Source organism: Colias philodice, chromosome 20 (genome assembly GCF_061535455.1).
Source record: "Colias philodice isolate Cphi_HAF_F1 chromosome 20, ilColPhil1 Martin Lab GWU primary, whole genome shotgun sequence".
In the NCBI taxonomy this organism is placed as follows: Eukaryota; Metazoa; Arthropoda; class Insecta; order Lepidoptera; family Pieridae; genus Colias; species Colias philodice.
In genome coordinates, this window is record NC_143105.1 from 9097894 (window position 1) to 9115883 (window position 17990).

At 33.4% G+C, this 17990-nt stretch overlaps 3 protein-coding genes across 3 annotated transcripts; 2 read left to right on the forward strand and 1 right to left on the reverse strand.

The window, feature by feature from the left end:
- The first annotated feature begins 975 nt into the window (after positions 1-975).
- On the forward strand, positions 976-3967 carry LOC149479639 (trypsin, alkaline C-like). The gene is made up of 4 exons (XM_089708341.1): positions 976-1021; positions 1518-1704; positions 2041-2299; positions 3674-3967. The coding sequence occupies exons 1-4, from the start codon at positions 976-978 to the stop codon at positions 3965-3967; spliced, it is 786 nt and encodes a 261-aa protein (XP_089564467.1).
- A 1121-nt stretch (positions 3968-5088) lies between these two features.
- Positions 5089-7278, forward strand: LOC149479640 (trypsin, alkaline A-like). Its single transcript, XM_089707740.1, has 4 exons — positions 5089-5163; positions 5591-5765; positions 6177-6435; positions 6921-7278. The coding sequence occupies exons 1-4, from the start codon at positions 5124-5126 to the stop codon at positions 7224-7226; spliced, it is 780 nt and encodes a 259-aa protein (XP_089563866.1). The 5' UTR covers positions 5089-5123; the 3' UTR covers positions 7227-7278.
- Positions 7279-13232: 5954 nt separating this feature from the next.
- On the reverse strand, positions 13233-16054 carry LOC149479641 (trypsin, alkaline C-like). The gene is made up of 4 exons (XM_089708107.1): positions 16003-16054; positions 15091-15265; positions 14409-14667; positions 13233-13570 (listed from the first exon to the last, which is right to left on the reverse strand). The coding sequence occupies exons 1-4, from the start codon at positions 16040-16042 to the stop codon at positions 13265-13267; spliced, it is 780 nt and encodes a 259-aa protein (XP_089564233.1). The 5' UTR covers positions 16043-16054; the 3' UTR covers positions 13233-13264.
- Between the last annotated feature and the right edge of the window lie 1936 nt (positions 16055-17990).

The window sequence follows — 17990 nt, forward strand, 5'->3', positions numbered from 1 at the left end:
CACGTAAGAAGCGATACACTTAGTTCACAGTCTACAATCTATTTTATAGTCTACTACTAAAGATAATTTCCCATAAAACAAACAACTGATCGGAAAAACCAATTCATGATTTATTAGATTGATAATTAATGAATTATCAAAATAATATTATAAACACAGAGATTCATAATCAATAAAACAAAATCTTCATTATTATCATGTCAAATTTTTCTTTATGTATTACTAGCTTACCGCCTGCGGCTTCGCTCGCTTCGTCTAAAACCTTATCTATACTAATATTATAAAGCTGAAGAGTTTGTTTGTTTGTTTGTTTGAACGCGCTAATCTCGGGAACTACTGGTCCGATCTTTCGGTGTTAGATAGCCCATTTATCGAGGAAGGTTATAGGCTATATATCATCACGCTACGACCAACAGGGGTGGAGCCACGGGGGTGAAACCGCGTGGAGCAGCTAGTAAATTATATATTAAAACCTTCCTCTTGAATCACTCTATCTATTACAAAAAACCGCATCAAAATCTGTTGCGTAGTTATAAAGATTTAAGCATACAAAGGGACATAGAGAAATAGGGACAGAGAAAGCGACTTTGTTTTATACTATGTAGTGATGATGATGATTAGAAAATACCTTACTGAATGAAATAAAGAACCTGTCAACGAATCCTACACATTTTTCTGTGTGGAATTTTTTATGTCAAAGTAACTAAATAAAAATTTATTTCAGCATTTTATTTTTATTTCACCATTCAACGCAACAACTGTTATAAATAAGTACGAACGCGGGTAAAGCCGCGGGCAAAGTTCATAAAAAACCCATACTTGATATGCCTTCATAGAGGCTGCAATTTATCAAAATTCGACGTAATTATTGATATTGCACGATTGTTTATCACAAGAATCCTACTTAAATAGAGAAATTGTTCTAATATAAAATCCTTATAAAGAATAATTAGTGTGTGCTAAAGTTTACTAAGAATGAAAGTGCCGTACTCACCGTTTCTGGGTGTGCTGCTCATAGCAGGTAAATAAATAGTTTTCATACTATAAAAACATTGTGCTCTCTATTTCTTGTCTCATTGCCTTTTTTGTTATGGACCTTTATAATCTATACTAATATACTAATAATATTATAAAGAGGAAAGGTTTGTATGTATGTATGTATGTATGGTTTTCACGCATAAACTACTGGACCAATTTTGATGAAATTTGGCACAGATAATCTTTAGACCCTGAGAAAGAACATAGGCTAACTTTTATTGCGAAATATGTACCACGGGCGAAGCCGGGGCGGACCGCTAGTTAATTATTAAAGGTATGCTTTGCTATTATTTATTTATTTATTTATTTTATTATTATACTATTAATAATTATTAATAATTTATTGCTCTTTTTTTTCAAAAATTAGCAATTTCCCGAATTTCATTAACGAAAACTTATAAAAGCAAAAACGAATGAAAAGTTTCCATTTACTATCGCTACATATCCTATCTAACATTTCAATTTTAAATTACGTTTGTTTGCAGCAACAACTCAAGCTAAATCGCCACTTATCGTCGGTGGGCAGGACACAACCATCGAGAAATATCCATCTTTAGTACAGATAGAATATAATCTTCCCTGGATTGGATATTGGGAACAAAAATGCGCGGCCAATATCTTAACTACATACTGGCTTCTTACAGCTGCACATTGCCTAACTCAAAAGTAATGTTGTACACTATACATATCATAAAATAGTAGGAAAGTCAAAATGTACATTGAATATATTTTTAAAAGAATGCTTTGGGTGTAATCTTAGTCTGTTTGTCTGTATGTCCACGCTAAACTCAATAATTACTGCATGGATTTACTTAAAATTTGGCATAAATATTAGTAACAGGTCCGGTATAGTATAGGCTATATCATTGTTATCACCACGCTCAGACCAATAGGAGCGGAGTAATGCGGGTAAAACTGCGGGGCACAGCTAGTTATTTACATTATTGTAACACTTCTATTTAATTTCCTAAGATTATAATGAACAAAATTTCTCTATTACAGTTGGTATGACCCTAGAAACACACGTATAAGAGCAGGTTCTACATTCCGTGAAATTGGTGGAAGCGTGCACTATGTGGACTTTGAACGTAATCACCCTGACTACGGAGAAGCAGCAACCTTCGATGCTGATATTAGTGTCTTCAAACTGCTCACACCACTCGTGTACTCACCTTCTATCCAAAGGGGAACTATTGTCAGCCAGGGTTTCGTTGTACCTGACAATTTGCCTGTAGTCCACGCGGGATGGGGCAGCCTTTATGTAAGTATCATTTATTCACATAAACATTTTCTTTCTCAAGTCTGTAGGTAATGCATTTATGGCTCAGTGTTAAGAAGCCTTCGACTTATAGATTATCCAAATTATTCATTAATAAAATCAATCATTGATATAAAAACTGCTGTAATTAATTTAAAAAAACATCGCGAAGAAATTGGCAATGTACATATAAACTGCGTTGTGTTTCATTCGCAACATTCAAGAATGTTGTTTCAATAAGCATGCAGGCCAGAGGTCGTGAGTTCGATTCCCACCCGGGGCAAATATTTGTGTGATACACATAGATGTTTGCTCTGTGTCTGGGTGTTAATTATTTATATAAGAATTATATATTATATTATGTATCTTTATCAGCCATCTGGTTTCCATAACACAAGCGAAAGCTTAGTAGGTACCTATAGAATCATATCGTGCCATGTGTGAAAATTGACAACATTTCATTTTTTATAAGGCCATGAAAGAAAAAAACCGTTTCTTTATTTTGCTCTTGCGATTACAGAAAAAAAATTATTTCATTTTTTAATCGCACATTTTAAGAGAAATTAAATAAAAACGATAAATGTGATGATGACGTCATACATACGGAGGAATAAAAATACGCCTTAGCCTAATTTAAAAAAAGCTAAAAAAAAAGTATCACTGACATTTACAGGGTATGGCATGTGTCAAATTTCATATTAATGTCATTTTTGTGAATTATTCATGTAAACAAACTTTTAAATCGTGTTATTGTGTTTTGGTTTTCTAATTTAATCTCATTAGCGTGATGTTTGTTTAATTGGAGTTGGACCAATTCATTTATATTATACAAATAGTGCCTATAGTGTTCATAATTTTCTTGAAATAAAAGACTTTGTTTACTTACTAAAAGTTGTATTTATTTAACACTTTCCAACGTTTTTGGGATAGTATATTTGTTTCCCAGAAATGTTCAGTACCCCATAACAAAACCTGCATAAAGTCATCATCATCAGTACTTGTGAATAAGTTTCTTTTGTTTAAAATTTGGATCAGCAAATAATAAATAACAATATTTACAAAGCTTGACAAATCAAAGTGACAAATGTGCCAAAATGTCAACTGCCAAGATTTTTTTTTAATTTAAACTAGGTATGTGGCAAAGGAAAAAATGTATTCCTCCGTATGTATGACGTCATTTGGCGCTTACGACATTTTAGAATGAGATGATTTTAAAACTCAAAAAGATGAATGAAAACTTCCATATTTAGAAAAAGCAAAAAATACGTGTATCATAATTTTTGATCTAGTTTTCATTAAAATAAAAAAATAAGTAGCTTAAAATTTTGAAATGTTGTCAATTGTCCTGAAATATTTATATATTTATTTTTCTTTCAGTTTAATGGCCGTGCACCTGACGTCCTTCAAGATGTAACCGTCTACGTGGTGAACAGAGACGAATGTCGAGCGCGTTATGGAGAGAGATCAATCACAGACAACATGATCTGTGCTGGTGTTCTGGACGTTGGCGGTCGTGACGCGTGCGAAGGGGACTCCGGCGGGCCGATGTATATTGGTGACGTCATAGTTGGCCTCGTGTCCTTTGGACATGACTGCGCTCATCCCGTGTTCCCTGGAGTCAGTACTGCTGTTGCGTCTTATACTGATTGGATTGTTGCGAATGCTCGATGAATAAAGTATGGATTACCTAAGCTACGCTGTTTCATTGTTATTTTTATAGGTCGTTATGTTAGAGTCATACATTTCAAGTCAACAGACTACCACACCACAACAAAAATACTTCGTCTTTAATTAAAATAGATAAACTCAAGCATCATTAATTAAAAATATTACAAACGACAATTGATAATAATGAACTAAATTAAAGTGATTATTAATTTTAATATTACGTGAAAATCATAGTGTTATTTGTTATTTAGTTATTATTTAATACATATAAACCGGCTACTCACGTACCTGCAGCACGGGCAATATTGGAATTGCACCCTTAAGCAGGGGCAATTTAGAGAACAGCTGAAATGGCTCCGACCGCCGTGTCCGAGGTTGTTCCAATATTGCCCCTATGGCATGTACTTACGTGAGTAGCCGTATATATACTCTAAGGTTAAAGTAGTAAAGAAATGTGAGGACACATTTGTCATTCATTGTATTAAAAAATACAAATAAAGTACAATTATTACTAATGATATATCGGTCAAAACCCAAACTTGTCACATTATCTACTACCTATTTTATTGATATTTATCAGTATAAACTAGTATAGGATAAGACAAATCGAATAACATTATCAACTGAATTAACTCAGGAAAGGATAAATTATAAATACATAATAAAAAGATATCAACATCGTCGCCTTACTCCATGACGTGACGGTATTGCCATGACGCGACCTTGAAATTTTACTCTCAACGCGCATATAGAAGTTTCACTTCAAAAAGCTTTTTTTCTCTCCTAGTGAAAAGACGATGAAATGGTGACCGTTGACGTTTTAGAAAGATCTACCAAGAAAGGCTCATTAGTCATTACGCTATTTAGAGTTTTTAATCCTATAAAATATGATTTATTCAATTAATATACATACATAAAGCTACTTGTGATACTCTGAGGTCACATTATTATCTTGACGTAGCTTAGGTAATCTAAGATTTCATTAGGTATAGTACCGGATTGATAAAATAGCTCAATTATTAGATTAAAACTAAGTATATGGCTAGTTTATTATACTAATGCTCTTATCACGATTGATTTAAATAATAATATTATATAGTTTTGTATAAATACATGAAAAAATAGTTGTAACTAGTCTTTGTGTCAAAAATCATTGAAAATGGTGTCCTATTTACCGTTCGCTGTTCTGCTTTTAGCAGGTATATCTTTACAATGATTACAATAATATATTTATAATGTTTATAAATCAAATAAGTGTTAAAAAATGATTATTTGTTTTCTTATTATAAGTCGTAAATATTTTTAACGACGTCCGTGGTTAACAAACAATTTAAAAATCAAAAACAATACCTATCAATATTTTTTATTCGTTTAAACCTTAGATCATTAAGTAATCTAAGGTTTAAACTATAAGGTACAGGTTTAACAACCAACGATTCTGAAAATCGCTTTACCGAGAAGAGTCGAAAAGAAAATAATTTTCTTGTGTAGTTACTTCTTTTTCATTGTATACCACATCACGCACCACGCACCACGCAAATCATTGTTCATTCATATTTATTATTCATTCTTAAATTCTAAATAACTAAAGCCTAATCACATTTCCCCTAACTTCTCACCTTACAGGATGCTCCTACGCAAGCCGCATCGTCGGCGGTCAGGATACTACCATCGAGAAATATCCAGACCTTGTGCAAATGGATACTTGGAGTATCTGGACATCTTCATGGGGCCAGAGCTGTGGAGCCAACATCCTGACGAGCCATTGGATCCTGTCTGCTGCTCATTGTTTTGAAGGATGGTGAGTAAATTGTAGTCGGATTTTTTATACATTTGGTATTCTGGTGAAAGCAGTATTTAATTCATAGAGCGTTTATTTTTGTGGTAAATGAAAGTGTTTTTGCAAAGGTTATAAAGTCATACTCATTTAGTTGACCACATTGTGTAGGTATACCGCTTTTTATCCATCGACATGAAAAATTAAGGTTTTTTCTATAATAAAGCTACCTACTTACCTATATAAAAATAAAAAATATCATCTAAGTTTTATCTCTATTTCAAGTATTTATCTGATAAAAGGATCATCTAATTTTCATTTCAGTTAAAAATTACCAATGCTCATACAATTACAACATAATACAAAAGAACGCCAATATACGAAAAACAATATTCTTATACTTTTAGTATCATAATGTTGTGCTTTTTATTCCAGGCTCTACTCCCCAGAATACAGACGCATACGAGCTGGTTCAACTTACAGAAACACTGGTGGTGTTATCCACTATGTAGACTATGAAGTCAACCATCCAGACTACGGAAAAGCGACTCAATATGATGCTGACATCAGCGTTGTTAGACTATTAACTCCTTTGGTTTACACTCCCGTTATTCAACAAGGAACTATTGTGAGACAGAATGATGTGATACCAGACAATTATCCTGTGGTGCACGCTGGATGGGGTACTACTAGAGTAAGTATATAATAAGTATACCTATAGGAAAGATTTTTCATTCGTTACTTTGTATCGACTGATATTGTAGTGATAAGATTTTTATTTGTAACGTAATAATTGAACTCAAGAACTATTTGATCGATTTTAAAAATTCTTTTGCCATTAGAATCTTAGCAAATATTAAAAAAAATCTACATCACTAAAAAGTTTAAGCAGAAACAAAAAGATAATTTTATCTCAGAAGCTTAGGAAGCTACTATTTTTACGTAGAATAATTAGTTTGCTTTTTCTTCATATTTATTAAACATAGACCTATTATAACTACATTATAAGTATTTTAAAATATATTTCGCGGTGAAATATAGCTATGGGCTCCCTTAAACTAACGTGAGCTTTTGTTTGGTACTTAATGAAAAGTATTTTTTTTTCAGTGTACCTACAGTGTCTATAATAATTTTAAATCAAAGACCTATAAGAAGAATAACACTTCTCTTTACTTCCAGTTCAACGGCCCCAGCGCCTCCATATTACAAGACGTCACCATTTACGTAATCAACAACGAATTATGCGCCACCCGTTACCTCGAATACTATGGTTCTGAATACGTTACTAAAAACATGATCTGCGCTGGTATCCTCGATGTTGGCGGCAAAGATGCTTGCCAGGGTGATTCTGGTGGACCTTTGTATTCTGGAGACGTTATTGTAGGTGTGGTTTCCTGGGGACATGGCTGTGCTAATGAGACTTACCCCGGTGTGAGCGCGTCTGTTGCATCGTATTCAGATTGGGTTGTGGCTACCGCTCGCTAAGTTGTTTTGATATAAATAATTTTATTCTAAATAAATGTCTGCTGTACATTGATGATTTTGTTTTATTTACGTGACCTGATTTTTTGTGCAAAATTTATTAAAGTCGCTGATAACTAAGTACATAACATTTTATTTTTAATAAAATAATCTTGCATAAGTTAATTCTTTAATGCTACTAAATTCAATAACTGCGCAAACTCTCTTAGATTTGATTATTACCGACAGCCCAGAAGTATGTGAAAGTATGAATATCATACACAATCGGGACCTGAGTGACCACGCTTTAGTTATATTAAAATGTAAAATTAAAAAAATAAAACCTTTGCCAACATATAAATATACGAGATTGTTAAAAAGTATTAATTTGGAAGAATTTAATAAAGATTTAGTTTCTTCACCTTGGAACTCAGTACAATACGCGAAAGACATGAACGAAATGACAAACATTTTTAACCAACTTTTAAATAAATTGTTTGATAAACACGCTCCAATAAAGAAAATTAAGATTAATTCATCGCCGCGTCCTTGGGTCACGAATACGGTAAGGACCATGATGTTACTACGAGACAAAGCACTAATAAGGGCGCGAAAAACTAAGAACGACGCACACTATCGCTTTTATCAAGACTTACGTAATTCGGTCATTAGTGCTTTGAGACGAGAAAAAACGGCATTCTTCACCGAGTATGTAAATAATAACAAATGCAACCCGAAAGCAATGTGGAACTTTTTACGTCAATTTTCGATTACTGGAAAAAATAGGGATACAGATAGTTTACCGCACCATTTAAACGACGCCAATGCTATTAATAAATTCTTCCTTGATGTACCCGGGAAAACAATGATAGATAAAAATCTAATTAATTTTTATAACAATAATAATTTCGGTGTAAGTAATAAATTCAATTTAGAGTCATGTACAATAGATCAAGTCAAAAAAATACTATCAGGTATACAAACGAACGCGGCTGGCCAAGATACAATTAATATTGATATGATAAGGATGACTTTATCTGTAACTCTACCAATCATAACACGGATGGTTAACACATCTATATCTACCCGAACGTTTCCGGATGCTTGGAAAACTGCTAAGATAAAGCCTTTGCCAAAAAAAACAATTGTAGAGGGACTGAATGATTTACGGGCCGTCAGTATACTACCTGTTTTATCAAAAATTATTGAGCGAGTAGTTTGTAATCAGTTAGTAAAATTTTTAGACAGTGAAAAAATCCTACCAAATGTTCAATCGGGATTTCGAGCGAAGCATGGCACAGCTACAGCTTTAGCACACGTAACTGATGATGTCATATCAGACAGTGATAATGGGATGGGTAGTATTATGATTTTATTGGACTTCACTCGTGCGTTTGACTCCATCGATAAGGAACTTTTGTTAGCCAAATTAAAGTACTACGGTATTAATTCAAATGCTAGTGGTTGGTTCAGATCCTATCTATCCGATAGAAAACAGTTTGTTGTCACCGAAAATGAAGGAAGTTTAAATTATTCAAGAACTGAGCCAACTCCGCGTGGTTGTCCTCAGGGCTCAATACTCAGTCCGGTTTTATTCACATTGTACACTACTGACCTGATAAAACACATAAAACACGGTAAAGTACACTTGTATGCCGATGACACACAGTTATATTATCCTATAGACCCCAAAAATTCAATAATCACAGAGCGTCAAATAAACGAAGATTTGGAACGGGTGTCATTATGGGCTAAACAGAATGCTTTGGTACTTAATGGATCCAAATCCAAATACATTGTATTAGGTACAAAAAATCAAATAAAAAAAATAAAAAATCTTAATTTGGAATTAAAGATCGATAGTAAACAGTTAGTTGAAGTGGATAGGGCTAAGAATCTCGGCATAGTTTTGGATGGGCAGCTTAAATATGACGATCATGTAAATCTCACTATCAGAAATGCCTTTTACAGATTGAAAGTCTTGTATGGTCTCAGGCAAGATCTATCAGAGCGGTCCAGAATAATGCTTACAGAGTCATTGGTTCTGTCCCACTTTAACTACTGTGATACGGTATATGGTCCCCGCTTGTACGCTAAAACTGAGCGAGCAATACAGCGTGTACAGAATGCGTGTGCTCGTTTCTGCTTCGGTATACCAAAGCGTGCACATATAACGCCTTACCTAAATAACCGAAGGATCCTAAAGATGGCCGGTCGTAGACAGTTACATCTAGCAGGTCTGGTACATAGATTGGTACACACTGGAGTTCCTGTCTACCTCTATGAAAAATTGAAATGGACCCAGGATTACCATGGTAAGAATACACGAGGTAGAAGTAGCAATGCATTGGTAATACCGAAGCACCACACGTCGGGTTTTAAGGGTGGTTTCAAGTACTCTGCCTCGAAGATTTGGAATGACCTTCCTCCACCCTTGAAACTTAATATGTCATATATATCGTTCAAGCACAAATACAAAGTGATACTTTTGAATAAACAAATATCGAGCTGGACACCCCAATAAAGCATTGAGCAAATTGTGGATTGCGAATGTATAATAGATTGTATCCTTCTATGTATGTATTTATATGTTCTTAGTATTTAAGTAACGAATTATGTACATAGATACCTGTTTATTTTATTTAATATAATCGTTATATCTATATCAATATCTGTTATTTATATTATATTATATTGTTATTTTTATTATCTTTTTAGAACTGTAAGAATGTTTTTTTGGTTGGTATTTGTATTTACATGTATAGTGAGCCTCGGAAATAAAAACAAACGGGCAGACTGAAAATCAGCGCTGCTCAGGCGTTAAAGCCCGACAGCACGGCTGAGTCTGACCCGATTGCCATGTAACTACTTAGTGTATGTTTTTTTTTAGTAATATAAGTAGTTGTTAAGTGTGTAAATGTGGCAATAAATATTTTTTTCTTTCTTTCTTTCTTTCAATAAAACCCTGACCGTAGCTACCGTAGGATAGGTTCCAGGCCAAATCGGAATGCAATTCCTGCAAACTACTTTTTCTTTAAAAATAAAAACAGATAAAAGGACTGAATCTTATTCAGTGGAAATTATTTCCAGGACTGTTGTTATATTTTTCAAATAATTCAAATCTGTTAAATATATTACATTATAGTAACATAGACAAATAATGGTTAATAGTAATATTTCGCTAAATTGTCAGTAAATTTTTCCATCAATGCGCCCTCTAGTAGCAAGCAGTTAAATTAGTACGAATATGTACATATATATAATGAAAGGCTGTTTACAAATATCTTCAATAGATGGCCTAATGAAATACGTTCTGTAATTTATATATAAAATTTATTATTTGTTATATATTTGTTGATCCTTACCGTCTATTATTATAAAAAAAGTAGTTTCAACATTTTCGTTGTCAAATATACCTACTTAAAATACTCAACATTATTATTACATTGAATTGTTCGAAATTACGATATTTAGAAACACGCCATCTAGTGACAAGAACCAAAACTAAGACAAATGTGTATTTTGCGAATAATTGTACTGTTTTCTCTTGTCGTCAATAGATGGCGTGATAATAAAATTGTGATATTTAGAAAAACGCCATCTAGTGACCAGAACCAAAACTAAGACGAATGTGAATTAGCTAATATTGTACTGTTTTCGCTTTTCGTCAATAGATGGCGTTATCACGCCATCTATTGACGAAAAGATTATCATAAAAAAGGTTTTGAAAGTTCGGAAATTCGTTATTTGCAGATTATTAATAATAATAATTGTTCGTTACATAAATTATGAATCAGACGTTAATTTATTGAAACCTAAATAAAAATAGTTAAAATGATTTTTAGCAATGGGATTTTTAATGAATTTTCTTTTTCTTTCATTATTTTATTAGTTTGGAGCCTACTTTATAGACTACAGGCCCATGTTGAAAAAATTATGGGTCATTTGACCCACCACCTGACCTATCTAGAATGATATAAGTGCATAAAATAATAAGATTCAGCACTATGACGTCACTCGTAAGCTGTCCACCTGAGTGCAGATGAGAATTCGAAAGTTCAGGTAGAGATTTTCTCCCCTTGTCTCCATGATTTTTGTACGGCGTTGCGGAATAATGGCTTAAAAGCAGTATAGAAATAGTATGACACAGATGCCGTACAAAAATGGTGGTCCACAAAGTCGGAATTTATTTTTATTTTTCGACAGTTGCCGGGGTAAATTTGGTCATTTGATTTTGTACGGCATCTGTGTCATACTATTTCTATACTACTTTTAATCAATTATTCCGCAACGCCGTACAAAAATCATGGAGACAAGGGGAGAAAATCTCTACCTGAACCTTCGAATTCTCATCTGCACTCAGGTGGACAGCTTACAAGTGATGTCATAGTGCTGAATCTTATTATTTTATGCTCTTATATCGTTCTAGATAGGTCACCTGGTGGGTCAAATGACCCATAATTTTTTCAACACGGGCCTGTAGTCTATTATAAAAACACAAATACAAAGAATCAGAATTAATCACATTTCAGTTTTTATAAGTATTTATTTTTTATACAAGCGTTGACACAACCATTATCCAACAATTACCTAACAAAACATTGTTTGCACTAGGTACGGTTACAGTTTTCTTTTCTTTATGTTGAATAAAGAAAACGGCATAATAAAAAACAATAATAAGAATACTATAATGATACTGTAACATTTTATATTAAACTAGCGGTCCGCCCTGGCTTCGCCCGTGGTACATATTTAAGTTTTCTCTACATAAAAACCATCCTCGTACTTCAAGGAGTATAATAAGAAAGAATTATCGAAATCGGTTCAGCCGTTCTCGAGTTATGCGCTTACCAACACATTTTGCGATTCATTTTTATATTATAGATTAAGGTATCCGGTATCAGCGTTCTGACCATCATTTTTATTTTTGTCATTGCGTACTAAGACCCCTGTAGAACCGCCATACTGTTACAAATGACGCGAAATTTTGTGGGTCATTATATAAAATATTACAGTATCTTAAGACAAAATACTATAGTATCTTCACCGTGTGTGACGTGCTTAATACTCTAAAACCTGAAATTAGATGGCAACAAGTATTAATCTTCCCCCTCGGCGATTCTACCTTTTACCTTATTGTTAGAAGAATTGGTTTGTGCACAATATACCACTTTAAAGTAATTCATAAAGAAAGGAAATAATAAACCTAGTTCGCCTTATTAACTAGCTCAGTTTAAATTTTTCAATTTTTCACTTTTATCATCGCTATCTCTAGCTGCGCGTTACGGTTTCGTCCGCGTGGCTCTGCTCCTGTTGGTCTTACCGCCCTTAGCGCAGCGTGATGATAGCCTATCCTTTCTCGAGAAATAATTTTTCAAATCGGACCAGTAGGTCGCGTTAGAGTGTATATATTATATTCTATGCCAGTAGTGCCAAAGATTAGCGGGATTAGTGTAGATTGTCGAAATAATATATTTTTATCGTACTTAAAGCGCAATATAATAATTTTATTGTATTGAATAAATTATTTGATTGCTGGGAATTGAGTATTATCTTTATTGTGTTATTAATTTATTACACTTAATAAGTAGCCGCTTCCGTTGCTTAATATTTCTAGAAACTAATTATTAATCTATTATCCTTGTAAAATCATCATTCTTTTTATAATTTCTTTCTTTCTTTTTATAATTTCTTTCTAATTTCTTTTTCCAATTCTTTTTATAATTTCTTTGATAAAATTGTTTAAACTACACGAAACAACGGGATTTTTTAGGAAATAACTGACACATTATTTTAAATTTAAATACTAGCTGTCCCAGCAAACGTTGTTCTGCCTTACTCTTATCAGTTATATGGGTATGAAAATAGATGATGTCCGAATCTTAGACCTACCCGATATGCAAACAAAATTCCATGAGAATCGGTCCAGCCATTTCGGAGGTAACATTTTGACACAATAATTTTATATATTTTAGGCGATTTTCACGTTCAAGGATCTGTTTCCAATGTGACAAATAATAACACCATTACTCTTAATAAATAATATTTATTAGTCGTCAATTTTATTTAGCCGTAGCCTGAACCCAGTCGGAATAAGAAGCTACCGAAGCACTGATGCCTGGAAGCGTGTCATTAGCGCACCTGTGGCCCCAGGAGACAATGCCAATAATGATGTCCTGGTAGTACAAGGGTCCACCAGAGTCCCCTTGGCAAGCGTCGCGGCCGCCAACGTCGAGGAGACCAGCACAGATCATGTTTTCAGTTACAACGTTGCTAGGATTGAACTCGTGGTAACGCTCGGCGCAGAGCTTGTTGTTTATCGTGTAAATCTGAACCTCTTGAAGGATTGGTGCTGCAGAACCGCCCCACTGGAATAGAGGATTGATTAGATGAAGTTTATAGGATGAAGGAATTTAAGTTTGTTATGGCTCGTCGATTTATTTAAGCAATGGTTGCCGAAAAACACAATTCAGTAAAATTTCAAATCGTCTAGATATTTTTGTATGAAATTTCTATATTTGTTTTATTGAGATTAAATCAAAGTTTCTTAAACTTTAATCAGTTAGCTAACACCATTGAGATAATATTAATAGGAGACGACACCGCCTACATCACTTATGTTCCACTCAACATACGTCATGTGACGTATTTTGAGCGGTATTTTTTAATGGTTTTAAAGTGAAACGCATCAAACATGCCTTCGTGTGTGTTACGATATTGCACAAATAATACAAATAATACGGAAAAGTGCAAAGGAATAACTTTCATCGTTAAGTACCTAACTAGATAATAATTTTTAAAACTTAGTTAGAGCAAAAAAATGGCGCACAGATTTTGTTCGTGGTGTCTCCTCCATACGTAGTAATATTATCTCAATGGCTAACACAACCGTTTTTCTGGAATATCATGGTTTCTATAAAATGTTGACAGTCTTAACTCTTACTCTACACTTTATCTACTCTGAAATAATCATTTTATTTTAAAAGATTGATAGGTACACACTACACATTTATTTTACTAGTAAAAGGCTATTTTACGATCTATAGACCCTAGGATAGCTTCATCATTACCACTTCAAACACAAGTTGTATTACTCATTTTATCAAAGTCCCAGCTAATTTAACATCGATTAAATTCTTTAAGCTGGGATCCACTAAAATAAAGCCTACAGCTAACCAAACACATAAATAACTAACTAATACTAACCGTAGTTGTACCCCAACCAGCATGAACCACGGGAAGATTATCAGGGATAACCGCGCCATGAGCAATGATGGTACCCTGTTGAATCGCAGGGTTGTAAACAAGAGGCGTGATTAGCTTGAAGACAGTGATATCAGCATCGTATCTGGCAGCTACACGGTATTCAGGGTGGTTCACTGCATTCTCAATGTAGTGGATAACACCTCCGGAGTTACGGAAGGTGGTACCAGCTCGGATACGACGGTGTTGAGGGGCGTATAAACTGAAAATTAAACAGTTATTTACTACAAGTTTTAATAGTTTATCAGCAAAGAGTAGCTTTGCTCGTCATCAATATAATATCTGTTTATCTATTTCATCTCTACAGAATCGATGATGGAATTTCAATTATTAATTTAGATGGAATTTAGATACGATTTAATAAAAACTTGTCTCTTTCATAAATCAATCTTGTTGACTCATTCAAATTCAAATTCAAATTACATATTTTATTCATTCTAGCGAATCCACCGTTAGCAATTCGTTAACTAACTTAATCATATTATAAATGCATAAGTGACTGTGTTTGTCTTTTTTCACGGCATAGTGGAGCGATTTTTGTGTCTGAAGATATTAAGGTTACTTTATCACTGAGTAACTTCACATTTCCATCAAAATTTCATAGAAAAGATAGTCATATACTCACGCTCCCTCAAAGCAATGTGCAGCAGACAGTAGGTGGTATCTGGTCAAGATATTAGCGCCACAGGACTGTCCCCAGTTGCCTGAGAACTGGCTGAAGGAGTCCACCTGCACGATGTAGGGGTACTTCTCGATGGTGGTGTCCTGGCCTCCGACGATACGTGTCGCGGACGCATAGCCTGGTGAAAAATGGGTTTTATGTACATGTAGTTGGGTGGGTTTTTTAATAATAAGTTGAGATGATGTTGAAGTGTTAGCAGTTTTCCGGCCGCAGCTTCACCCGTGTTTATTATTTATTTATTTATTTATTTATTATACTTCATTGTACAAACATGAATGGACAAAGCAGAAATAAAGAACAATATCACAAAAAGGCATCATTTGTACAAAAGGCGGCCTTATTGCTGATCAGCAATCTCTACCAGGCAACCTGGTTGTTAAAATTAACAAATGATGTACTAAAACCTTCCTCGAGAACCACGCTATCCATATAGCATACCCGAATGAAAATTGGTGCAGTTATTTGTCTTGGGTTGTGCGAAAATTTTCTTTTTTTTTAATAATATTTCAATCGATTTTTAATATAATCGATAATACTCTAACGGAATTGAAAAAAAGCTACGCACTTTTTTACGGAAAAAGTACTACACACGACACACTAATTTTAAAATACATAATAGTTTAACAGCATAGATGAAATTGCTTCGATTAAACTCAAACTCAAACATTTATTTATTCAATTAGACTTCTTCTAGAAGCACTTTTGAAACGTCATTACATATTTTTAACATTTACCACCGATTCGGAAAGCAGTATCTATGGAGAAGAATCGGCAAGAAACTCCAAATACAATAAACTCCAAATAAAACTACAAATACAATTATTAAAAATATCCCCCCTTAATAAAAAAACTAACCTGCGAAGAGCACGAGGGCTAACACCAAGTAGGACTTCATTTTTTTAAGATCAAGCACCAATCAATGATAACAAATTTTCACAGGTCGTATTTAAATACTTTTTTAATCGCGTTATTATAATTCCTTTGATCTTTCTATAGCCATGTATCTTTTTATATTTTATTATTCGTTATAAGGTTACGTACGAAAGATATATAATCATTTTTATTGAAGCGTACAAATTGATTATCGTAAGAGCTTCCATTTTGATTATTTCTGAATCATGGATTATTTTGAAAGGTTAGGTTAGTAACAACAGGCACTGTATTTTTTAAATATTTTTTTGAAGGTATAGAGAAAAATCTTGTCAAGTGGGATGGGGCAACTGGCGTTTTCCATGCCATCGATTCAGAGTTGTTCAAATCACGATTTTTTACTTTCTAAAATAAAATACTGATCTCTACTTAATATTATTACATTAATTCATTCTATATATTAATTGACAATTTTTTCACATATACCATGCTGAATATTAATCTAAATTTAATATTTAATCTCTAGAAAAGATGCGCGCTATGATATTATTTTTATTTCAATTTTGGAGATTATGACAAAAGGCCTTTTTAACCAAGCACAGATACCCAGTCAGTATTTACCCCCTAAGAATATCAATCTGTGAAAATTATAAATGTGAAATAATACAGCTTAATATGTAGGTACCAGTAAACAGAATAACATATACAACCAAGAGATAAATAAATAAGATAATTATTAAAAAAAAATCCTATACCTAAATGAGAGGTAACATACGGAACCCTCGAAATAGGCGATACGCTAATAAGCAATTTTTTTATCTTCACAATCAAGTAGGATCATTATTGAATTATGACATTTGATTACACGGTAGATAAAGAATTGAAAAACTGATTATTTATTAATTCCACTAATAGAATATTGATCTAATCATAAGGTTTTATTGATCGAATCGAAGTAATCGAATGGTCATGGAAAATCTTGCTATTCTTCTTATTTTAATTATTGTTAGTTTGAAGTAAATACTCGGTGAAGTGCCAGAACATAAAAAAAAATATTTTGTAATAAATTAAATTCAATTTTTTAAGTAGATACTATCTATGCTAGTGAGCGGCGTTTCACAATTTTGGAAATGTTCCATTGTGATGTCTCTCTGATAGCTTGTTTCCCCCTTCTTGATTTTAATTTTCATACAATATTTGTCATTTTAACTGACAGATAACCAGAACATATTATCAGGAAGTGATGATCCCTGACCTACCTCTATGTTTCCTATAGTAAACGATAGGTTATTAAAATAGGTCTCACGTCAAAACAAGTGCAGAGGCTAAAATGGTGGTTCAGGCTTGTGTATTTCTGTACTGTGATTCAGCCGCAAATAGCTCTCTGATGACTGTCTGATTAATTATATTTGTGTAATCACTTTCATGCCGACCTGTCGTAATTATAATTAGAGTAAAGTGCTTTCTGTAATATGCCGGATAATTTTATATGAATTATGCTATGGGTGGGTGGTAGATTATTTTATTAGTGAGTGTTGGTGCAATAAAGATATTTTTTATGGACTACTATCTTTAAAAAAAGTTTAGACTGGTTATCTTCATTTCAAGATTTTACTCTTACATGATTTCGTTTATGACTCTACAAAAACAAAATCTATTTAGTTGTAGCCTGTGGTTGTAGCTATAGATAATTTGTAATTGTGAAACCTTTCCTTTTAAGAATAAGCTTAAGTTTTACCTAATTTTTTAGAAAATAGAAAAGTTAGCTGTCTACCGATAGTCAACATCGAAGATATAGTCAACATCGAGAATAGATACTAGTTATATTTGAAAATATAGCATATTTAAACTCTCATGTTAAATTTGTGTTTATCAAGAAATTAGTATTTATATTAGACTTATAATAAATAGACATGTAATAAAGACTAATTGCAAATCACAGAGGAATGTAGGCGACGGCGCCTGGAGCCGCA

Excerpts from the sequence above, each read along its gene's own strand:
- LOC149479639 (XM_089708341.1), top strand. The coding sequence starts at position 976 with ATGAAAGTGCCGTACTCACCGTTTCTGGGTGTGCTGCTCATAGCAG. Across the intron at positions 1,705-2,040 it reads GCACATTGCCTAACTCAAAA|TTGGTATGACCCTAGAAACA; the intron begins GTAATGTTGTAC and ends TCTCTATTACAG. Across the intron at positions 2,300-3,673 it reads CGGGATGGGGCAGCCTTTAT|TTTAATGGCCGTGCACCTGA; the intron begins GTAAGTATCATT and ends TTTTTCTTTCAG.
- LOC149479640 (XM_089707740.1), top strand. The coding sequence starts at position 5,124 with ATGGTGTCCTATTTACCGTTCGCTGTTCTGCTTTTAGCAG. Across the intron at positions 5,164-5,590 it reads CGCTGTTCTGCTTTTAGCAG|GATGCTCCTACGCAAGCCGC; the intron begins GTATATCTTTAC and ends CTCACCTTACAG. Across the intron at positions 5,766-6,176 it reads GCTCATTGTTTTGAAGGATG|GCTCTACTCCCCAGAATACA; the intron begins GTGAGTAAATTG and ends TTTTTATTCCAG.
- LOC149479641 (XM_089708107.1), bottom strand. The coding sequence starts at position 16,042 with ATGAAGTCCTACTTGGTGTTAGCCCTCGTGCTCTTCGCAG. Across the intron at positions 15,266-16,002 it reads AGCCCTCGTGCTCTTCGCAG|GCTATGCGTCCGCGACACGT; the intron begins GTTAGTTTTTTT and ends ATTTTTCACCAG. Across the intron at positions 13,571-14,408 it reads CTGGTTGGGGTACAACTACG|TGGGGCGGTTCTGCAGCACC; the intron begins GTTAGTATTAGT and ends CCTCTATTCCAG.